Consider the following 25,908-nt stretch of genomic DNA (forward strand, 5'->3'; position numbering starts at 1 on the left):
CATGGGTGGCAATGTTGCCAGTAGCCAGGCTGCTACTGGCCATGTTGTCAGCAGACGTGCTGACAGTGGGGCAAGTCTCTCCTCCCGCTGTACCACTGGCAGCAGAAATGCTGCCAATGGCGAGGCTGTCAGCAGACGTGTTGACAGCTCAGAGACTGACTCCTTCAGTCAGGGCAATTCCAGCAGCGGAAAGGCTGCTGAGGAAGATGGTCTCTTGACCTTTCCCCCCTTCATAGCCGGCAACTCCCTCTGGTGGGGCTCCGGCAACACTGACCTCTGCGGCCGAGCAGAGCTGACGGCGACCCCTGGCAAAGCAGTTCCAGCAACCCCAGGTGAAGGCAGCAGCGGACCCTCAGGAGGCTAACTCGGGATGGGAGCCCCTGGCCATAGAGGCGGCAGTGGGAGCTCCACTTCTCCCTCGTACCCTGCAACAGGTGGCTCCACAGGCGAAATAGAGCGGCATGCAACCACAGGTGATGCGGAGCTGCTCCTTGCAGTGGCAGAGGCACTTCCTCTGCTCCTGGCAGTGGCGGACGCAGAGGAAGCTCCTGCTGCTCTGCTCCTGGCAGTGGAGGTGACGGAGGCAGAGGCAGCTCCTGGTGGTGGAGGTGGCGGAGGAAGAGGCAGCTCCTGCTACTCTGCTCCTGGGAGCAGCGTGTAGTCTCCTGGTGACAGAGGTGGGAGAAGCGTGTAGTCTACTGGCGACGGAGGTGGGAGCAGCGTGTAGTCTCCTGGCGACTGAGGCTCTCCCTCACTTACCAGGGACTGGTGCGGCTCTCCCCTACTTGCAGGGGACTGGTGCGGCTCTCCCTCACTTGCCTGGGACTGGTGCAGCTCTCCCTCACTTGCAGGGGACAGCAACGTTGGCTCCTCTCCCTCTGGTGCTGGAGACAGCATTGGGGCTTCTCCTGATAAGACCAGAGATGGAGGGACCCCTCCCATATCGGCAGCGAGGTAGTTGAACGCCATGGCTGCGATGTCTCGGAGGGACACTGGGTGGTGTTGCTGTTCCCAAGTTTCCCAACTCTCCCCATCTCGGGCCCACAGCAGGTTAATCACCTTCGGGAGGTCCCTTTCCAGGCCACTGTCAGGGTCTGTTCCCAGATCTCCCTCGATGGTGGCCCTCGAGCAAGCAGGACTTCTCCCACCGACGCTAGAGATGGAACCAGCAGACAAAGTTCCTCTGCTGGTGGAGACTTGGGCTGTGGACGCTCCGACTCCCCCTTTGTGGGCTGTGGACGCACTGACCCTTCCATCTTAGGCTGTGGACGTTCGGCCTCCTTCCACACAGGCCGTGGAGGTGGAAACAGCAGGCAGTCTTCCTCTGTTGGTGGAGGTGTAAACAGCAGTCCCTCGGGCTTTGGATTCCAGCAGTCCCCCCGTCTGGGCGCTGGACGTTCACGATCCCCACGTCTGGGCGCTGGACGCTCACGGTCCCCCCGTCTGGGCGCTGGACCCTCACGGTCCCCCCGTCTGGCCGCTGGACGCTCACCGTCCCCCCATCGGGTGCTGGACGCACAGGCTCCTCCCACTTAGGCATTACTTCCGCCTCTGCATGTTGCGTGGGGCAGATGGCCAACGTGTGCCCATACGCCCCACAGCCGGGGCACAACTCCGCCGCAAAGTTCTTAAAAAAAACCTCCTAACCTCCTCCTGCTGTTGCTGCGGTTGCTGCTGCAGCTTTTCCTGCCACTCCTTCTCCTCACCTTCCTCTCCTGGGCAGGTTCCTTCTCCTCCTCTTTGAAGGGGCAGACAGCCACAACGTGCCCGTACACCCCGCCGGCAAGGCACCAGCCTTGGTCCTCCATACCACTGAGGAGTTCCTCCAGCTCAGTGCAGCAGTCTCTCCAGCCTTCCATTTTTTTTTTTTTCCCGATCTGGTCTGCGTCTAGGAGGCGCTGGTAATCCCACGATGACACCACGTGTCACAAAGACGGCTGTAGTGGGTGAGGTCAGACCAGAACCAACAAATAAACAACAGAGAGGTGGAGTTTGGTGAAGATGAGTGATTGTTTTTGCTCAGCATTTAATAATGAAACAGACAGAAAATAAAAGGTTGAAAGACGAACAAAACACAGGATACTTACTTTCTCCTTTTCCACATCCATTCTTCACTCACCGAACACACACCCCAAGTGAAAACATGCTGCTTTTATGCAGCTGTACCAAGACTTGATCAATCATTCAATTGGAGTCTCTGTACAACTGCACTTGAATTAATTAAAGTGCAATTCCCTGTGCGCGCATATTATTACATTTTACCTGCACGTGAAGTGCTGTGCAATCCTCGTGCCTAAATACCAATATACATTTTAAACACTTGTGCACATACCTCATAATTACATCCCGTGTACCAATGACTATTCACCAACATTAACACACTACACGTAACATACAACACCGAAATACAGACAAGGGCGGGGCAACATTGCTACAATTGCTTAGTAAGACTTTTCCATCATTTGGATCAGAGACTGCTGGACCCATTGGGTTGCTTACACAGGTTTACACAACATCACAGGTTAACTTTCTCACTTGCTAATTTAAGGACAGTGCTATATAGTTGGTGGGGAATGTTCCCTGTCATATTAATTAGTAATCCTGAAAGTAAAGAGAACACACTTAGTTAAATGAATGTGCTCATCACATATGCTGTCACTTTTAATTTGCTTGACTAATAATGTTGCTGTTAGTTATATGTACATGACCTAAAAATTATTAAATTAGGTCACCGAGTAGGGAAGAAATACGCTCAGAAATATATGTGCCTATCAGATAAATAATAAGGTACCTACTTGTAATAGGTTCCTCCGAGCAACTGAAGTACAGTACTGACATCAGCATTATACATGTACTTAACCATCTGACTACATAGCTATGTTTAGTTAACTGGTACGATGACGGTCTCTAAGCTAGCAGGTTCACTGTATGCTTTCTCCTAAAAATGAGCTGACAGTGCAATCCACAGGGGTTCCCAGGTGTTATAGATGCTCTAAAAATCAATTTTTAAGTGTCACGCAATTGTCATGCACGTAGTTCAGTAAACTAATGCAATCAAGAAGTACAGTACCTTCCCCTTATAAAAAAATAAGATAGATGGGATATTTAAGAACTTTTTCATATTTTCTTATTTTCAATTTTTTATATTAACATCATCAGTGTATTCTTAGATTATGTGTACTAGCATACTGTAATTGAGGTTCCTCCACATTTAAAGCAGTCTATTACTTATTAACTTTGTTTATATTGGCACACAGCCACTTTGTCCTCAACAACAAAATATTGCACAATAGATGTAATGTGACAGTATCAGTTTCCACACCCAGGAGAGTTCCCCTGGTGTCTAGCAATCCCTTCTTTTAAAATATCCCTTATTAACCTCCATTGTATTCCTGCAGTCCTGACGAGAGGCCAGTGCCACCCCATTCCACTGCCATGACCTTTTCCTCAGCAAGCTCACGACTTCCCTCATTACTCCTGCTCTAACACACAGCCTCGACATTACGCTCCCCACATGCTTGCCCAATCGTTCTTTCAATTATATATTTTAAAGGCGAACATTAGCCTCTACGGTCATAGCATTTTTTTTAAGTCTCCAGTGAATAGTTTTCTACCCACCCCTGAGTACCACAGTATTCTCAATAAATAAGTGGACTGACATTTCGTCAATGGGGATGTGACTGATGGGACTTTAATCATTTAAGAGACTGAATTCTCCTCTCCCGCCCTTCATTGCAGAGTTCAGGAATATTGGCTTAGCAGCATGGAGAAGTGCCTAAGACTATTCCGAATTCTGTCAAGTAAACGCCCATGGGGCTAAGAGTTAGAATTGAGCAAAAAGTCAAGGAGAGACATTTTTTAAACCAAAATTAGTTTCACATTCAGGGAGAACGTGGCAGCATCATGCTCTCTGAAATGCATTTTGCATAATTAAAAATTGAAAATATGACATTCATTTTAAAGTTGGAATGGGATGAGCCTTTCGGTCAAACAGGGGTGTCTGACTCAGCTCAGCTGAATATTGAATATTGGGTAGTTTCATTGATCAATTAATTTAAAACTGGATGCTGTACTGTACACTAATGCATTCACTTTAATCACAAGGTATGACTCAACAGCCCCCATCTTTCAAACCGTTTGAGTTGTTCCACATAATACTTATGAAGCATTAGAGTGCCAGTAAGTGCATTGTAACTTTATGCATGTACAGATGTGATAATGGATCACAAATATAGCCCAATGTTCTGTATTGATCATTGTTTTTTTCTAGATAACCCTCAGGATATTATAGCCTACTCCTACAATATCCTAGTTTATCCAACAACTATGCATCTCTCCTGCTAGTGTCTGTCACATCTCCCATGCCCGAGTCTTCCAGACCTGACATTAATTACCTCGGTCATGTCACATACTTTTTTCCAGCCCTAGCAATGCACTTTTAAAGAGCCAGATGTAGTAAACACAGTAAAAATGAGTTTGGATTTGTTTTGTTTCTAAATTAAGTAAATGTTTAAATTAAGTAATTTTCACATGTTAAAAATAGTCAGAGTTTAAAAGTAAAACAGTGTGCTTTACCAAAGCATCTTGATTTTGCATCTTCATGCGTTAAGCTCAGTGTATAAGCAACTGGACGCATTCAGGGAAACATTATCAAACTACACATCAGATTTCTAGAGGATAAATTAACCAGATTTTTCTCGATGCGGTGTGCTTATGATGACTGGATGTGCCACCAAAATATGTAATCCTATTTCTTTCAATATGCCTATTTCTTTCAATATGTGCTTAGAATGTATTTTCGCTAATAGAGGTGATCGCTAACATTTCATGAAATACTGTAACTCATACAATGTAGTCACATGAGTGGTATAGTTCTATATAACAAACTTTATGAATTAACTATATTATTTTCCAAATGCTTATGATTTGTCTTTAAAAAAATACTGTATATACAGTATATAGACTATATACAGTACAAAGCCCTGGTTATTAAAGTAAATGTAATGCCTAGAGTTAAGTGTGAAGGTATTGTTTTGCAACCATAAGACACATCCTAATTTACGCGACACACCAACAAATATACAGCCAAAAAGAGAAAAATATGATTTTCGTCTTTTTATCCTCACCAAAAAAATCACTGAAGAAAGAAAGAAAGAAAGAAAGAAAGAAAGAAAGAAAGCGAAGGCCAGTCAAAGCAGATAGCATAACACATTTTTGAATAGAGTAATACTCACGTTGTTGGAACGAAGAGAGACTCGGCCGCCGCACCGGGCACAGAATTTCGTCTGGCAGTAGGAACATATATGGCCGCATCCGTCTGCAAACTTTGTTTTGCGACAGATCCCGCAGGTAGGGGCGTCGTCCTTGTGCTCTCCTTGGCACCGGCGAGCATCTTCCCCGATCTTCCGAACTTGCTCCTTGTAGCTTTCAAATTGTTGGTGCAATCTTCTAACAAGAAGTGTAAAAGGTTTATTTGTTAGTGATCTGTTTTAGTTTAATTGTGGATAAAAACACATTTTTGTGTAAAAGGGTTAAGACTAGTGCATTCAATGCAAACTGTGCCGTTAAATTGTACTTTTACTTTGGTATTCATTTTTAATTGCACAATATTAAAATACAGTGGTATACATTATATCATGTTGAATTATTAAAACAAATAACAAATGACATGTACATCATTTCAGCACATTTTTTTTTTTTTTTTTTAACGGTTTACATATTTAAACTTTAACAGCATTTGTTTGTGTGAGCTAATTAGACAGCTATACAGAAGGTAGTCATATTTATATGACTTTAAATATAATACACAAAATATATCAATAGTCTTCAAACGTGTGTTTTTGTTGTGTTCCTGTGCTATTTTGGTGAGTAGAGCTGTGTTTACATCTGGGACTATGTTCACAGTGAGTAGTTCACATGGGTACAAAACATGCAAGCTCAAATAAAGCAATATGTTATAGTGGAGATAGACAACAAAGACTATAGCAAGAGACAAAGCATACATTCCCCAAGCAACTGCAAATATGTCAACTATAGGCTGCCTCCGAATTAAATTGCTTAGGCTTTCAACAGCCTGATATATCCAGCAGACAAAAAACAAGTTAAACTTCGTTGTTTCTCTTTGATCATCCCTTTCTGATAGCCCCAAAGATAGAAAGACATGACAATATAAATGCATCCATCTGGGAATAAGGCACATTCTACCTTAAAGGAATTACATTTTCATTTAAAAGTACAGAATTATTGAATAACACTAATAGTGTACACCGGGAGATACTACATGCAGTATAATCACCTTTATTCCCAGAACATTTAAAATTACAGGGCAAACCAAACATAACAGCAAGTGTACAACTTGCAGGTGGGGGTGGGGGATATTTGGTCCCTAGGGGTTGCTTGTGGTCAGTAGGCCATATTATGAAGACCACTGTTGTAGATGGTTCAACTCTGGACCACAATTACATCAAGTCTCCAGAGTCTACATCATTTAACACTCTGTTAACCCTGTACTTTCTTTAACAGCTGGATTGACAGCTATGACTGAACTCCTGTGGCACAATTAAACCGAGATAAAAAGTGAGGACTGCAGTTTGAATGCAGTTTTAGCTTTACCGCTGAATACTTTTTATGGAAGCATTTCTGCAATTGAAATAGAGTGGTCTTAAGAGTGTACTAATATTCTTAAAATGGTCTGCTGTCACTTTGCCTAATTTGTTCTTTGGCATTCAAAGGAAGAGCTTTATTTTTGGCACATGATCCCTAATTATCCATAAAGTTTAGTGAGTCACTCTTTCTCAGACTACATATTGCACCTTTTCAGGAGGATGCTATAGGCCTACACACATAGCACCCCCAACAGACCGCTGCTCTACATACAGAGATGTATAAATGTGTCACTCTGGCCTAAGGGGGTGTGATATGTATATTTTAGATCAATCTGTGTAAAGCCTTGAGTGCTTTTTATGCATGTTAATAATGCAGCTTCAAGCACCTGAACACATCCACAGTAAGCAAATGTGAGGAGGCAATCACCAGGAAAAAGCGTCAGGTTGGTGTAAAAGCCTCCTTGAGAACGCAGCTCACTCTTAAGACCACTGCTTCAGAACCTTTAAGTTTGATCACAGCCCATTGATTGGGTTGGTCCTTATCCTCAGAATTGTATTGTATTCTATTAACTCCTGATATTTGCCTGATTGGCTCCATTAATCAATTTTAATTGGCTACGAAGACCTTCTTGTTTGAATCTTCCTACCATAATTTTTAAAAGCCTGTTTCAGCCTGTTAATATTTCTTGTTTAGCTGTTATTGTTAAGTGCCTTGAAATGCTGCAGTTAATGAGATGTACTTAACAAGTATGTGATTAAAATAATCTATGCTATGACATTATTAACTGCTAAAGTTATGACAAGCCTCAAAGTTATGACAAGTACCTTTCAAGGTGCTACAAAAAAAAAAAAAATATTGTTTTGTTTTACATGTACATGTACATAAAACTGAGCTTACAGTATAATAGTCACACTGGTATTAGCAGGGAGATGGTTGTTTGGTTCACTTTTGAGCAACAAAGTGGTCAGAAAGATTCAAGGAGTGAGAGAGATTTAGCCTACTGCTTAAACAGCCTCAGGTAATATAAAATGGTAGAGCCAACAGAACTGAGAAAGCCAGGAATGCTCAACTAAGAAATAACGTAGAGAGCATTTAACCAGAAATCATCGTTTTGTGAAAATGTAAACATTGGGGAAACAAAACTACTAAACCTATTACCGTACAATCAGATGAATTATGATTAATTTTCTGGGGTTTTTTTTACGAGATGATTGCACACAAGGGCACAATCTAATATACTATTGCACACCTGCACCATTTCCTAATGTATATTGACAGGGGCCAGATTAGAGTCAGTTGGGCAGTTGTGTCTGATGTCATGTTGACCAGTAGTAGTCAATTGGCAGGTCCGTATTGCCTCATCATGTGCTCAACTTTATTTCCTAATAGTTTAAAAATATGTTTCGGCGATCACTACCAAAAATTGTTAGGCCATTTTAGATTTATCTTAGGGTTTATGTACAACAATGTACAGCTTCAATTGCCCTGGATATATGGGGTCCATGTGTGAGGGTGTTTGAAATAATTGTGCAACAAACGACTGAGTTTTCAAGAACTTAGAGTAAGACAACATGTAATTTCACTTGCAGCAACACACACTGTAGCTAGTACTGTATTCCCCATTGTACTGTAACAAAGAGGTACATATACTGTAAGTAGTACACCAAAATATCACAACCAACCGCTGAGCTTATCTGAACAAAAACTGGAACGGCTTGCATTTATAAACACATATCACCTGTTATTAGTTAATACATCTGCACCCATCCTAATGCATAAAGGCAACCTTTTTTTTCACTATTCACATTACTACTAATTTCAAGTGAGTGCATGGAAAGCAAAAAAGGTATATTTTTAGATTTTGATTTACCAAAGTACATTAGCAAATGATCTACTGTACTGTAGGTTACACTAGTGGAACTCTCCAGCAGTCAGAATCTATGGTATCTTACCAACGGATTTGATCACAAATATAAAACTGAACACAAGCCTGTTAGAAGACTGATTGACTGTCAGCAGTGGCAGTTACCTTGTGTTTACTATAGAGGGAATGGCGGGTACCTTGAGACAAAAGACCTACAGTAGCTGGCAGGCTTTGTGCTAGTGACTGACTGAGTGACAAGAAACAGTAAACCAATTATCTCCCGGTCTAACTGAGTGACCCCAGGCTGTGTGGTCATTAGGGTTCCGGTCTGCAATTGACGTGTAATTAATATAAATACAAAATTCTGTTGCCCATCTATAGGTTTGTCTTTATAACTGTGTTACAGTTTATCTAGATAAACAGCAGATGGCAGTTGGCCTAAAATATTTCCAGCAGGGTTCTACTACAAACAGTAAAGAAACTTTCCAAGCCTCCCTGTCAGTGGTCAGGCTCTTTGGCTTGGGCCTCGTTTAATATATCTTCTTCAGCTTGCATAAGCACTTCAATTTGGTCTCACTGTCTGTTCTCATACTGCATGGTAGCATATGGCATCAGTATCATTGTGAAAGCTGAGCCTGTGTTGACTACTGGCATGCCTCGCAGGAACCTGCAATGCCAAGAGAGTCTGCTTCTCAGGACCAGCAGCAACTGAACAGGATTAGGTTGACAAGTAGTGGTGTAGTTGTGAGCTGCTCCAATCCAACTAACAACCTCGACAGGTGCGATCGCTCAACAGTAAAGTTGCCAAACTGAACGGAAGAGATGTGCTTTAAAAATAACACTGACTGAAAATAACACTCACCCGGTCTGTGCTCAAAGTTTAAAACATGCTTAACTATTGTAGTGTTCAAAAGTTTAGAAACAGCAAATGATTTACAGCAAGAGCAGGGGTGTGGATTGTATTGACCATTTTCCCTCACTCAGACCCCTTACTTAAAACTCACAAGTAGAACAGTACTCCAAAATGTTCTCCTTTTTCTTCGAAAGCATTACAACTGGGGATGGGGAGTTTGTTGCCGGATACCTTCACTCAGACTACTTATTCACTAAATACCTTGGTGTCCCTGAAAAGATAATTGTCTCCTTGGCCCTGTTACGGGTGATACCTCTTAATGTATTTAGATTCATGGTTAACTCTATAACCATGGTAAAACAAAAAGTGCTCACTTAAATTACTACAGATAAAACAGGGGCATGTTTATGTATGTATTTTCATTTAATTTTATGCCTTAAAAATTAAATATTTTTGTTTGTTCGGTAATAAAGAGCTGCTGAAAACACCACAGCCATCAAAATCAACTTTGTGCTTTCCTAATGTTGTAATATAAAATTCTAACACATCTTACACTGTATCTTGCACTATGAAGACTTAGGAAATTGGTGTTGTGTATGCATGCATCTAAGGGATGTTTAACATAAAATAAACAGTCTGTCACCATATACAGTGTATTGTAACATAGTAAGACATATGCTATATAAAAGCATACATGTGGGTTAAACAGGTATCATATATATTGTTCATTTTTTAGAACCAGATGACGTCTCAGTTCTGGACAAAGTGCTTTTGGACACATGCAGAAAGCACTACAACAAGAGATCATTAAAATTATACCCAGACTCTGACTAGACCTTGGAGCTGAGCCAGCAGATGCAGACCAGGTCAGAATAGCCTGGGCTCCGGTTACATTCAATTTAAGAAAACTGCATCTTATTTTGAGCCTAATGTTAGTAAGAGTCAGTCAGACAAAACAGAGATGACCCCTGAGTGTATATGCAAAATTATATTAGGGATTGTTATAATGCTGCATGCTGATTGGCCAATCAGTGATTCTAAGCCGTTTGGTAAATCACTAGACCCATGGCACGATTATATCACTGCGCCTATTGAAATAACGGTAATAAAAAAATAAAAATAAACACCTGTCAAAATACCTGGCAGTCATGGAATATACCATAAAAAGCATCGCTTTTGAGCTGTTTGCACCAATGACAATCAATAAATGGATAGAAACAGAAGTTGCATACATGCAAAGAAAAGAATAAGTTAAACCGTCACGCTGAGGTATAGAACTCTAGAAATAAAATGAATTCCACCAAACAAACCAGTTGAGCTGTTAAATGCTTTAATGACTGGCTGTTTGAAAAAAAAAATACATATTGAATTTATATAACTAACAAAGGAAGAGCTAAATAATATCCTTAGAGGTTTTTATGGCACAGTTTGAAACTGTAAAGGCAAGCAATACAGAATCAGCAGCTGTGTTAGGCTCCGTGCTGGACTGAACAGACATTTAAATGACCCCCCATTAAGTTTATCCTGGTGTCTAATGAGTGGCACAGAATTCACAAGTTCAAACAACATGTTTGTGGCTACAATTAAAAAACTTCGATAAGAAGGGTGGGATAAAACACAAAATCATCATGCAATAACTGAAAGAAATTTTCAAATAATCAAACATTTTGAAGCCCTGAACCCTGACACAGCTGTTGGTCTTGTGAGTAAAGTTTAATATGCAGCATTTTGGATGCAGGGAAAAAGAACGAAACAGACATCTACAGTACTGGCAGATTCAGTGGCACTGGAACAATTTTTAAAGTGGGGGTGCTAAAAGCCATTGAACAAAACTGTAACCCCTGTATATGATGGAAGCCATGCAAAGCCAGGGGGTGCTGCCACACCCCCAGGACCCCTAGTTCCAGCGCCCTTGGGCAGATTCTTTTGTTATAATAACAGATGAAAATGGAGTTAAGAATGTCACCATGACCTTTAAGGAAAGTACAAATAATCACAAAAATCTCTATGAACAGAACAAAGAATGTCACCGCGGATTCATGTTTGAAGAGCCCGGAAATCGCTTGTGTCCAGTAGCATCACTAGAGAAATACTTGTCAAAACTTCCAGTAAATCCACCTGCCCTTTATCTTCACCCTAACAAAGAAGAACAAAACACATTTAATTATCGCGGTGCATGGTATAGGCTAGAACCAATGGGAGTGAATTACCTAGCAACAATGTTGCCTAGAATATGTAAAAAGGCAGGCACCACACAAATATATACCAATCATTGCAACCACAGTACCTTAATACAGAAACTGTCCAATGCTGGATTATTGCAAGCGAGGGAAATTATGTCCGTCAGCGGCCAGAGATCGGAGCGCTCCATGGAGAGTTATTGGGACTGTCGTTAGAAAATCAAAAGCGCATCTTGATGGAGGAAAACTCCATAGCTTTGCCAAACAAAACAAAAATAAGATCAGATGAAAGCAAACCCCCTTCCTGCACTTCAGTGCCCCCTTCTGCAACAATTGAGAATTATACAGTTAATGGCAACATTCAAATTAATGTATATGAACACAAAATTGTTAAAAAAAAAAATAAAGAAAAATCTTACTTGAGTATAAATAGTTCATTGGAACTATTTTCTGTTGCGGAAGGTTATCTTTCAAATGTCTTAATAAATCTTCTATTTCTCTTGTATTTATTTATATTTACGTTAGTAAATCTGTTTTATAAATGCATTAAGGTACTTGAGGGCGTGTGTTACCATGCATATTGTCACTGCATGGTTGGTTGCAGGTTCTTGGCTATGACTTGTACCTAACAACGTACCAAGCAGTGACAATATCCACTGTAACCCATGCCCTCTCGTACCTTAATGCTTTAATATACAGTATGCAGTAACCACAGCGACAGCAGAAATCAATACAGAATTTACACAAGGACGAATAATTGCGTGCAGAAATTCGCAAACATTTTCTCACATAGAAAACCTTTTTTTTTTTTTTAAATAAAAAAAATCAGAAATAACGGCATTTTGCTTTAGTTTGTTTAGGTAACCAACACCTTTAAACAGAAACTGATTTGCAATGTTGAGTGACCACTAGGCTAAAGCACAAGTAGTTGCAGAGTTGGAAAAGGAGATGCCAACAAAATGTAAAACAGTGCCTAGTACCAGCCTCCATGCAAAGACAGTTACAGGGTGTGGCAGGGCAGAAGCCCTGCTGCTGTACGTAGTGTGTGTGTGGGAATGTTAGGTTGGCAGGAATGGCATTACATCTTTTCCTGCCAGCAATCACATGTGTGGCCATTCCCCAGTTAGGTAATTGGTGCTAATTGGTGCCAGAAATCCTTTGTTTGTTGGAGGGAGTTTGGACCTGTGTTTACAAAGTCTGGAGTGAAGGTGAATGCCCAGCCTACAGGCACATATTGTATTGTTTAACCTTTTATTTTGGCCCTTGTGCCTATTTTGGGTGTTCCTGTTTGTTTGTGTGATAAACGTGTGCATTCATGCTTGAACTGCAGCTTTCCCTGACTCTAAGCCTCACTCCTGCCACTATCCACATGGTGTATGAGTGGGATAACACCCTGTGAAAGGGTGGCTTGCAGTGGTAACGTCAGACCAGAAACATAGACTCCAAAAGAACTGAGGCAGAGGGACGCTCAGTATATTTATTAAATAATAAAACAAATATTTAAACAAACATAAAAGAAACAAAAAAAAAGGTGTGTTGGCAAAACAAATAAACAATAATAGTAACTAAACAAGTATCGCCCTGGTTTTAACCAACACATATAGAAATTGTTTATTTCTCGACTTCAGTTTTACCTCCCAACTCCTCACTCGTTCTCCACTCTGAACCCTCTCCCCTAATGAGCTTGGAGTGGGTCTTTTATATATTTGCTGGAGCCTTAATTAACCATTAAACCATTACCTTATTAAGGCTCCGGCCACATTCCCACGAGCTTTGCAGGGATGGGGATTCAACCCCATCCACACTTTGAGATCGGCTTTCCGCCGGTCTGAAACAGCAAACAGTGACGGATGGCTTTCGTCTGTCCGCCCAAAACACAAACACATATATTATAATAATAATAATAATAATAATAATAATAATAATAATAATAATAATAATAATAATAATAATAATAAAACAGCGCACACATGAATATAGGGGCGGGACACTCTGTCATACACCCCCAAGAGACCCAGAGTCAGGGAAAGCTGCAGTTCAAGCATGTATGCACAAAATAATAGATTAAACAATACAATACAATATGTGCCGGTAGGCTGGGCATTCACTTTCACTCCAGACTTTACAAACACAGGTCCAAACTCCCTCCAACAAACAAAGGATTTCTGGCTCCTTTCTACATGTGTCCACTCACCAAATAGCACCAATTACCTAACTGGGGAATGAGCACAAATAATGTGATTGCTGGCCAGGTAAAGTGTAATCCCATCCCCTGTCAATTTTACATTCCCACATACTACATAGACTATCTAGAAAAAAAGGTTTTTTTAAATATATATATATTATATATATATATATATATATATATATATATATATATATATATATATATATATATATATATATATTTGATATATATACACTATATAATATACTGTTGAAATGAACAAGATGAAGAATATTATCATTGTTGAATATTTTTCTTCCAAACTTTGGGACCACTACAGGGCCATTTGAGTGCTACTCCTCCGCCACTGAGCACTCAGTTTAATTGTACAGATGTATGTTTGTCTATTTTAATACTAACGGTGTTTTGTCATTAGGTTACAATGTCAAGGTTTCACTTAATTGTAAATAGTACTCTGAGCAAAATAATCTATCCTGATTGTTTTTCAGAAATCTTGGAAATCCTTCATTTACATCTAACAGTGTATGACAACTGTCGTCTATGATCCAAAAGATACCTACCAGAGGGGAATACCTTATTAATACTTTCTCTCAGAAAACCCAGGAAAGTCTTTTCGGTTTAATACTAAGTACGTCATGTGACGCCCACACTTCATCCCACAGGAAAGGTACAGAATACAAAACATGAAGAGATGTCCTCATTATGCCATGCACACAAGTGTACTGGAGAAGAGAGACGGCTTTTCTGTATATCTCAGGGACACATTATTAACTAGGCTTCTTATTCAGCCTCCTCTTGGTTTTTACTTAGTATTTACAAATAACAGGCTCTGTTCAACACGCTAACTCAAGTTATTTAAAGGATGTTTGTTTTTCAAAATCAAAATTGAATGCATAAAATAAAGTTTAATATTCATGAAACTGCTCTAGACTGTTCTTAAAGAAGCCAACAACAGTGTAAAGCATTTTCATAAATACTACTTTAACAACTGAATCTAAAACATATCTAATAAATGTGTTTTATTTAATTTATTTATTTATTTTTCAGGGACACATACAATAATAACATAAGTGTCATTTACATAACAGAAGATGCATTGTATTTTCAATTTAGACTATTGGCTAACTTCCATTGATAGTCCCTGGGGAGGGACATTGGTGACAACTATAAATTAATACCCCTAATGCTCCTATTCTCCTAACTCCCAAATTATTTAATTAATACTAGAGTTACAATAAATAGCTTTACTCATCAAAGACTTTGAAAAGAAAATGTGGTCAGTTTAAATGATCACTGCAGTGGGTTATCTTAATGCCACCATTCTTTAATTCTGTAATAATCCTGCTGGTATTTTCCACCAGAATTGATTTGTTGATCTATTTATTAACATTACTATGTACAATAAAAATATATATTGAAATGGTCCACAAAATAAATCTGGTTTATACATTTTAGGAAATCTGTATTAAGATCTGCTACAGTTTATACCATTAAAAAACCCTGAATATTAAAATAGTCCCTGATGAGTTAAAGCTTTGTGAATTTGGCTCTACTGTATATATATACCTATGTCTTAATTGCCCTTCCTATCTTTATATTCTTTCCATATGTGAGCCCCATTAGAATATAAATAAAATGCAAATGGCCTTATTCAAAACTTTCATACTGCTACCTCAGCTATAACTCACGCAAGTTATACATACCCCATTCCAAACCCTATAATTCCCACATTTCTCAAAAGAGACTATGCCAACACAAAGCAGACAAAGCAAAAAGGAACATGTAAGATTCAAGTTATTGGTCCTAAATTAAAAACGTGGTGTATCTGTGATCTACCGTTCATACTTGTGCTACCCTCTGGCTTTTTACACAATCTTCACATTTTTACATCGTGGTGTGGTATTTATACAGTGCTGTAGATCCGAGTCATAGTTAAGAAGCTGTGCTATATGTGTTCTGCTTACATAAAGACTGTTTTTCTATAAAGGGTTTTCTTACTGTATAATGGGAGAGCACGGTGATTCTAAATCAGTTCCCCATTCGTATACCTATTATATGGATTTGACAGTATCTGTTACTGTCAGCTTCTCCACAGATAGGGCTAACAGCTGGCACAACCTAGAAAGGAATCATTGATCCTAATCTAATTAGAGTAACAGAGGCGCTGGAACTAGTGGTGCTGGGGGTGTGGCAGCAGCCCCTGGATTGAAGTGCTGTGTACCTGCTTCCATCATATACAGGGGTTACAGTTTTGTTCAATGGCTTTCTGTAGCCCCGCTATAAAACTTGTTCCAGTGCCTCTGCAGAGTAGTGTGATCCAAGTTTCATCAGAAAACAACGTTTCATATCTGTATGCACATACTGTATAGTACATTTTTATACACTTTACATTTTCCAAAATATATGAACATTTCACCCACTGCTTAGATTTAAATATGTGGTGCAATGTTGTTATTTTAAAGTAGAACTGCATTTTATAAATGAGTGTGACTGTATCTCCAAGCACATAACTCAACACATATACAACATTTCATCTCATTTATTTTCACACTTTATGGCCATTAAGAATCCAGCCTAATCTCCTCATCATTAATGTTCTCACTGACACATTGATGTTTACAGGCTTTGCTTCTCCTTAGGCAAAAGTTGCTCAGCTGACAGTAAAAAAAAAACAAAAAAAAAAAACAGTGCTCATGAGCTGTTCTTTAAATATGGTGCATTAGGGTCAGTACAAATCTATAAAATCATTTTTAGCAGTTGAATATGATTTATAACTTGCCAAGGTAAATAATGTGGTTTTAATTACGTACAAATAAAGGTTAATTATTTTATATTTAGGTTTGGCAGGGATTGGGTTAATTCCATCTCTGTTGAATCTATGTGGGGAATGTGGCTGGGCCTTGCTTGAATAATTGAGCAATCAAGCCCCAGCCACATGGTATTAAAACTGACCTAAATCATTTGTTCTGGGGAGCATAGTTCAGGGAAGGTGATTGCCCAGCCCGAATAGTGGGAGGTTTTAGTTTGTTTTGTCTATTAAAGTGTGCACTGGTGCTAGAAACTGTAGTTACATAAATACAGCTTGTGGTATGATTTTTTCAAAGACAAAAAATTATTTGGTACTTAATGGGTTAATATAACAAGAAACCCTTTTTGTAAACAGGGTCTTGGCAATCAAACAACTTTTGAACAAGATTTCTATACACTGTCATTATGAGTGTCTTTGAAACAATTAAGGCCACATTCACAAAGCATTTACCACTGTACTAAGTTAACACCATTTGTTTATTTTTTTCTAAAAAGAAAGTAAAATCTTAATGTTAATTTAAGAGCGCCTATATGCACTTTAGCTGTTTTGTGCTAGTCCTATAATGTTAGCAGTTTGACTTTCACCTTCCATTCTTCCTGTTTTGTTTTATGAATATTTTTGTATGAAGAATGCACTTTATGACATAAAATGCTCCGCAACCGTAGAAATCTTCTTCACTGCATAGAAACCTAGCCATGAGGACAGAGATTTGTGAATGCCTAAGACCATCTGTGGCAAGGATGGGGTCAAATCCTATCGCTGCCAACAATCACAGGTGTGACCACTCCCCAATTAAGTAACTGAGTACTAATTGGGGAGTGGCCACCTGTATAAAGGGAAGCAGAAATCCTTTGTTTGTCTGTTGGAGGGCGAGGGCAAGGTCGCTGTTGTTTTGTAAACCTTTTGTTTTGGCCTGCATGCCCTGTTTATTTTGTTCCTGTTTTAGTATTTGGCCACAGTGCTATCCTGTCCCATGTGGTGTAAGAAATGGGATAGTACCCTCTAGAGATTCAGAGACAGATGCTGCATTCTAAAGCACAAAACGCACATTTATTAAACACAAAAACAGGAACAAAATAAACAGGACATGAGGGCCAAAACAAAAGGTTTACAAAACAATACAATATAGGCCGGGCATCCTCCTTCAGTATATGGTTCACTAACATCTACACATTGGCCAAAAACACTTAACTCCCTCCAACAAACAAATGATTTCACCATCATTAAGAACCTCAACCAGAACAGAAGTAACAGCTTCAGACTGAAACAACAGAGCAATGCTATCTCAACAGCAACAGTTTCATAAGTAAGCAATGTGTATGCCAATATTAGGTATCAAGTTTAAAAATTAATTTGATTTTAAATAAATGTAACCAAGCTTAACATCTCCTGAGCAAAGCAATTGGAAATGTCTTTTAATTACCAAGGGGCTATCATTACTTCACCTAGCTCTGGGATGAAGAAGAAATAGAAAAAAACTGCCTAGAACACAGTATATTTCTACCCTGTTACTGGGGAAATACAAGCATCTCCAGCACTGTTAACGGCGCTACCCTGCTTAGTCTGAACAAAATGAACTAACACCTCTATAAATATACTGCGATCAGGGATTACTATTTCAGTTCCTCTTCTGACATTCTCATTCTCATCTCTGAAGTTTGTGAGAAGTGGTGTAAGCATGCATCAAGGCACACAGTGACGTGTCCACATTCTGATCCTTTACATGGTCTCTTTAAGTTCTCTGGTGCTAAACAAGGACTTAACCAAAGTTACCAAACCAAAGCACCAGAATGTTGATTTAACTTGTTCACTTTTTAATCTTAATGTTGAACAAATTAAAGTAAGATATATTTTGGTGAACAAATCCTGAGTGTGCATACTCTCTGATGCAGATATACTTAATTTATCCAACAGCGGATTTTGGCAAATGGCACAAGATACCTGGACTTTACTGGAAAGAAACAAGTATAAATAACTAGAGCCAAAAGTTCTTCAACACATGAAAAGGGGGCCAGTGGCCATGCTGTTAATGCTAACCCATAAGAAAACCTTGGCAAGCATTCCTTCTGATCCAGTTAGAAAACCTGAATTATAATTAGAGCTTCTGTTTTTCAGTTTTAATATATAAAACCCGATAAAACACCCATGATGCAAAAAAAATTAAATCAGTGGATAGCCAATAAACACCTGAAAACACCAGAAAAACTATGGAAATGGTTAATCAATTCACTTTGACTTTACCCTTTTCCCATTAAAAAATAAAACCTACTACAAAAATAATAATAAATACATTTCCCAGTTCTGCTGGGAAATGTCCCGCCTTCCTGACTTGTATCTATCATTGATTAGTTCTGAATACTTTAAACTCGCCCCAACTACTGAGTGACAGCACATTTCTACATTTCTATTGGAGACTCCACTTGTGAGATTTAAAACGAGATTACAATCAGGAATGAAGGCTTCTCTGCAGGTTTTAAAGCTGTATTACAGTTAAGATACGTAGGACTTAAAACAAAATTGTGGTGAAATGTGGCCTACACACAAAAACTCCAGAAGAATGTGCCCGTGACCATAAGGATTTTGTTGTGGAAGACAGCAAAGGAAAGAAGGTACAACTTAAGTGTGCAAGTACCGTTGAGTTACTATACATATTTTGATACAAAATAAAATGGTCGAGCATTTTGGAAAGTAACCGAAAGCACTTATTTCATATAGTATATCAAAAACGAAAGCCCTGAAAAAAAGATTTACATAAAAGTTGAAAATAGCTAAAAATAAGCATAGAAAAATACAATTAATAAAAAATAAAAAACAGAAGAACCTAATTATAATCAATGTATGTATGTATATTACATTATTCAATGGACCTCTGCTACAGAAAATAGCATCAATTGTATTGAAGAAAGTTATACATTTTGTATTGTCAGTTGGCTAAAAAATCTTTTAAGCTAACCAGTCAGCCAAAATCTAACCCAGCCCTGAAAACAAAGAATAAAGGAATGAACAGCAGACTGCATGTAGCACCTGCCAAAAGTGAACCATGTACACAAACTGTGGGTGTGTGTTTTATATGGGACAGATGAAGCTTACCGCAGATTAGTCAAGAACAAGGGTAGTTTCTCTGAGGAATATTGGAGTTGAGCACAATTTCTAGGTCACCAGAAGTCACCTTATGCTCGCTTGTTTCACACTGGTGGTGTTTTGAAGATTTAAATACATCACTGGATGGCTGAATGAGCCTCCAAGCAACAGGACATGAGATACATCTATATTGAGACTGAAGAAAACATGAGGCATCCAAATTGTCCAGGAAGCTATAGGAACATGTGATCAACTTCTGATTCGTTTAGTTTAGATTGTGTCATTCTTAGGTTTGACATTATTTTAAAGAGCTATTTAGTTTAACGTGTATTAGGTTTAAACTTGTGATAAGTGTCTATCGACATTTTAAATTTTTTATTAAATATTGTGGTCTGTTCATCTACAATTTCTGAGTCTTAACACTTCTGGGTTAAAGCATGTTACTGGTTGTAAGAATGTCAACCAACAGGGGAAGCAGCTGATTGGTTAATAACAGCAAAGAAACCATTAAAGAAGTGTGGACAATTTCACCCTACATGTGAAATGACCATGTATGTTCAACACATTCTGAAACATGGCTTACAAACAAGGTTTATTTCACCTGGTGTAGTACCAGAAATCCTAACATGTGTTTCTCTCAAAACTGCACCATTGAGACCGGCAATGGAAGTACACAACAGGTACGATTTCTGAGAATATTTTGTTAGCTACAATCACATTAACTGCTCACATCTGCCTGGGTATCAGTTCTTGAGAAGGTGGTAGCCGTATCTGACTGACAGTCATCAACACAGGCTGTCCTACCTCACACTGGGTCAAAAATACCACCGCAAGAGGGGGGCGATCCATTAATTATGAGCCATGAGTCGACAGTGCAAAACGTTTCTTCATGTTAGCAGCTATCTGTATATACTGTACACTTCTTATACTGTGCAATCCTACTGCAACTTCTGATTTCCAAATTACAGTAACAATTCAATACAAATATGTTACAGTAAGAGTGTCAACATGCTAAAGACCTGTTAGATTAGTGGGTGTCTGCGTCAGATGATGACTTTTCGGGACCTAATTGGCTGAGACATTTGGTGATGATGATTATTACTATTATTATTATTATTATTATTATTATTATTATTATTATTATTATTATTAGTAGTAGTAGTAGTAGTAGCAGTAGTAGTTTATCTGGCAGACTCCTTTATCCGAAGTGACTTATAGAACAGAGGAAGTAAATGTGGTCGCAGAAAGTGAGCGGAGATTGTGGCGAAAAGAGAGCTGGGTTGTGCGGCTCTCCCTCGGTCACTGGAGACTGGTGCGGCTCTTCTCTGAGCCCTGGTGTGGACATGCCTACTGCCTCTGGAGGCGGGGTAGGTGTGGTTCCTCCTAATGGGAATCAAAACTGTGAGGGCATTCCCATATCTGCAGCCAGGTAGTCGATTACCACGGCTACAATGTCTGAGAGGGATGCTTGGTGGTGTTGCTGTTCCCAGGCATCCCATCACTCCTCAACTCTGGCCCACAGTAGGTTGACTGCAATCAGGAGGGCCTCCTCAAAGTTCCCCTCAGGGTCCATCCGTCAGTTTAAGATCTCCCTCGAGGGCATTGGATGCTCGTGCTTACCCCTCATGAGTGCTGGGCGCTCTGAATCTCCCCTCGTGGGTTTTGGAACTTGCAACGGTTTCTTTCCCTTCTTCCGGGGGACAACCACTACTCCCCTTCTTCCTCTTAGGGGCTGGCAGTTGTTCGTCCTCCTGCCATGGGGGTAGGTTTTTTTCCAACAGCAAAGCACCACTCTTCCCCTTTAAGGCAGGTGTGGCAGGTGTCCTAATCCGCCTGTGGCAATGATATGGCCTTTAGACAGATCCATTCCTCCACGGTCTCCATCTCACCCTGACTGAAGGCCTTCATGAAGAGGGGGTCTTCATAGGAACACACCTGTGGGAGGTGCCCATACTCCAGACAGACGAGGCACCATGGAGCTCCTCCTTCCTTCAACTCCCTCTGATGCGCATGCCACCTCTCCATATCCACCTCCTCTATTCTTCACAAAAACAACAACAAAATCCTCTTCAAACTGTGTACCCACAGTACCATTCCTGGCCTGAGTGTGGAGGCGCTGTTTCCTTTTGCTGAACACCATATGTACACGATGGCTCATGTGGTGACATCAGGTCAGGAAGTAAGTAGACAGAAAACAGTGCCGGGATATGAATGGTGCGCCGGTTTATTGTAAAATAAATAAAAGGTTTGAATAGAACAAAACAAAACACTTTATAGAAACAAAAGAGCACAGTGGCCAAAACAGACAAACAAAACAAACATACACGGAATAAACAAGTATCATGCTTGCGTCAAGCCAGCACGACTAGCAATTGTTCTGATTTAAGCTTTTCAGTTTCTCTTTCACTCACATCTCGTTCCGCCTCTGAACACACTAACCTCGATCAGCCAAAGCTGTGGGTTAATACTGTATACATGTGACCGCCTCCAATTTAGGAATACATTAATCAATCTGGAGACGGTCACATTCTGTACTACACACATAAACAATACTTTTTAAATAATAATATAACAAATAATATAATATAACACAGGAGCAGGGTGTTTACCCCACCACAGAGCTGCAGTTTGCTTCACTTTCCATTAATTACATTAACTCTACAGCTGAGGTTTTTGGTACTGCATTAAAATGCAGGTCTCAAGGCTCACTCAACACATATCAGTTCAGGATTCACAGCTCCTGTTCTGAGCCTCAGCACTGGCAGCTGGCTGCACTCCGGAATATCTATCCTTCCAGCCATCTGTGAACTCTGTGTCTGTATGCCATCACAACTTTTAAAGGCTTTACAATCCTCTGAGAACCATTATTCATCACCTTTCAAACAGCAAAACACAGAAATATTCAAGTATTTGACCAATTTACTGGGTGCACAGGGGCCCAAGCCAATGCAATGTAACCCATCCTTTTCAATTAGGAATAGAAAGTGAAACCGAAGATCTTAACTGTCTAATAGACCTGGTTACCATGTGATATAATCGAAGGAGAAACTGGACTGGAAACTGCCCATGACCAAACTGCAGCAATTCTCTGCTTAATGTTAATCAAATTACTGAAATGGCAGTACTGTAAAGAGAAACTCACAGCATGTCCATGGATTATTCCACTTGATACAGTTAACAGTGCACCATGTACATTAAAAACCCTTGATGTAATTACCATGAATCCTAAGTGAGAATTATATGTACAGGTATGTGTCTATGAACTCAATATCATCTCTTTTAAGACTATAAAGGTAATGTATTGTTTTCTGTCCTTTTTATTGCCTGCGTTTTGATAATTTTGAAGTATATTTATTAGAGAAAGTACAGTAGTTAGACAGTAAGAAAAATGTGGCAATATCTTCTGTTATATGCTTTCAAAACAGTATAGTGTATGACTGAGCTGCCACAGCCCTTCCACAGAGCAGGAATTACTCTAGTGCATTATAATATTGTTCAAAGGCTGTACCATCTCGGTCTTTCTTTTAAGCTTTCTGGGGTTAACTTAATTCAAAAGTTGTTTTTTGAGAAAAGAAAAAAAATATAACCTTAAAGTTTCCAAAGCTGGAAGACTTCTTGCCTTGTTTTGAAGAACAAACCTTGAAAGAAAACCCTAAAGGTTTGAATAAGAAAGCACTGCAAATCTTTTCTAGTGTTTAGTCTTGTAGTAAAAATAATTTACAGTAGCTATATAAACCAAAAACATTGCTGTTGACTATGGTTAATTCTGATCACTTCTCCCTCACATAGGGTGCTCTTATATTCATGTTGCTAGTAGTAGTTCTCCATTTTACAATGCAATGTAGTTTATTCAGTTTTACACCAATGGAAATTAGTTTAGCCCAAACAAACAAACAAGAAAATGCTGTGTTTGGTTAGCTTTGATTTGCAAAACTTTCTTTTTTTTAGCAAAATTTCTGTTACACAAAATACAATTTAAAACATTATACAACCTTTGCAGCTCCTTGACTGAAGAAAACCTCTTCCTTAGATGCAATACAGGGAGAAAGTGGTTCTAGCCTGTGAAACAAAGTACTGTACCACGACAAGTAGAAAAGATAATCACATAAACAAGTCTACAGTCTTACAAAAGATCTTAAAGACTGAGCTGAACTACAGTTGTGGTTGAAGAACCAAAAAAGAGAACATTCCATCAAGAATGTGTCAATCCCGTTGGAGATCAAAGAACCATCGTGAAGAGAACTTTGCCACATACTTCAATGATTTACGTTCCATAACTATGAACAAGTCACAGTTTTCCACGACTGTTAAGTAATGGTTTCCACATGCAACTTTGTTATTACTGTTATCCAATAAATTACAGTTATTCATTTAAACATCTGTGTACCTGTGTTGGTGTTCATAAGTAAATGATCAATCTCTTTGAACTTAAATAATATTTAAAATGGGAAACTATTCAATTGCACAAGACGAGTGAAAGAGTGAGAAAAATTGCACTTCTTTTCAATCCTTGCCCAATAAACATTGCAGTACAATCAATTCAAATAAAGCTGTTACTGTTGAATTTGTACTAAATATCATCAGTAATATTATAATCATGCAATTTCCCATTGACTACACATCGCAATGGTGGAATTCCCTGCCTAAGGACACTGGTGAATCAAAACTCCTGTACTAAATTGAAATCCAAACTCCAGACTTTTTTGTTTTGAAAAGACTTACAGGTAAAGTGCCTGGAGATGCTTGCCATGAAAAGCCTATAAAGAAATGTATGTTTCATTGTTTAAACAAGAGGGGCATCATGAATCCCTAACCCACAATCCTGAGGAGTTGCTTTTCTTAGTAAGGTAAGCAGCGGGGGCATATCCTGTAGGAGGTAAAGCCTAAGAATGCAGGCAAGATTCTCCACGGCCCCTTTGTCTGCCTGTGGATTGGGAGAAGGCGTTGGCAGGAATTGCTTGAGGGTATTGTAAAGTTCCGCTTCTGCAAGCAACGATCATTGTGGAGTGATGCCAGCATTCCATGGGGGTGGATTATTGACAAGAGTTCAAACAACAGTGGCCAAAATCTGGTTTGAACTTTCAGAAAAGAGACTCCTGCTATAAAAATCACTTGCTTCCCCTCTCCCTAAAGTACAAGGAGGTTTTCTCATTTACAGTAGATTCTGATTCACATGGAACTCCTTTTTGTTTGTGTGCCAATAAGAAGCTATGCATATAAAAGATGTTTACAGCACATTAAAGAACCATGAATTTGTGACTAAACACGGTGCGATATTTAAAAAATAAATAAATGGATGCTTATCAAAATATTGCATGAGGTTAACCTCCCTTCCTCTACTCCCATTTTACATTAAAATAAATCAGTAGGCTGTAGGATTTCCTTCCTCTGTCACAGTACCTCCATCATTCATGTCACACGCATGGAATACACCACCATTAGCGGCTGCATATACGATGCTGCTAGTTCTCCCAGAGGGTCTGGCTCTGCTCGTAATCACAGCGCGGGTACTCTTTATGGGAGACAGGTGGTGGATTACATGGCTTGGCAAGCAGGAGCAGAAAGTGGTCTGTTAGGATGCAGGCACATAATGATATATGTGCACCGAATGTTGTTTTTTTGTTTCTCATAGTACAGTAGTAACTTGTCACCTACAGAAACGACACATCACAATGCTACATGAAATGGTCCTTATAGACTACTTTGTAATACGGTCAGATAATCACAGTGGCGACTAATTTAGGATTTGAGCTTTGAAACCATATCAGCAGGAGCTTGGTGAACTACAGTACAAGTAGCTTTAGAGTTCATAGTCTCGATTTGCACAGAACATTGCTGTAAATTATGTAATGTAGTGAATCATTTCACAGACCGCAATAAGAATCCAGTGTCCCAGTGGACAGAGTTCATCTGAAACTGGCCTGTTACAAGACCTTCAAAAACAATAGCCAGAAGCAACACAATTTAAAAGAAAAAAATACAATAGCTGGTTTGGTTAATAGAAGGTTTATTATTAACTCTTTACCCTCCAACCATTTGCTCAAAAGTGATGACAATAGAACACCATTACAGTGCCTGCTGGATCTACTGCACCAAGTCAGTGAAGATGATGGTTCAGTGGGCATTACAATGGTTTTACAAGCAGCATTGTGCAGTATTGGAAACACACGGTTTCTGATGCAGGGGGAACACACACCGGAGGCTTTGGAAATAGATGCGAATAGGGTTGTAGAGTATCCACATTAAACTTTCATGCTGGTCCATTATCAATGCCTTACAGTACATGGGCTCCTCTAAACAGTTCAACTGCGTGATGCTGTTGCATGC

The 25,908-nt window shown here is 39.5% G+C and overlaps 1 protein-coding gene across 1 annotated transcript in view; it reads right to left on the reverse strand.

The window, feature by feature from the left end:
* The window catches only part of LOC121315731 (regulating synaptic membrane exocytosis protein 1-like), a 162,728-nt gene that overhangs the window by 110,052 nt on the left and 26,768 nt on the right, over window positions 1–25,908 (reverse strand). Inside the window, exon 2 of the mRNA XM_041250094.1 lies at window positions 5,235–5,448. Within this exon, the coding sequence (XP_041106028.1) occupies window positions 5,235–5,448 (214 nt within the window). The remainder of the gene's footprint in view (window positions 1–5,234; window positions 5,449–25,908) is intronic.

This window comes from Polyodon spathula, chromosome 5 (assembly GCF_017654505.1).
Source record: "Polyodon spathula isolate WHYD16114869_AA chromosome 5, ASM1765450v1, whole genome shotgun sequence".
Taxonomy (NCBI): Eukaryota; Metazoa; Chordata; class Actinopteri; order Acipenseriformes; family Polyodontidae; genus Polyodon; species Polyodon spathula.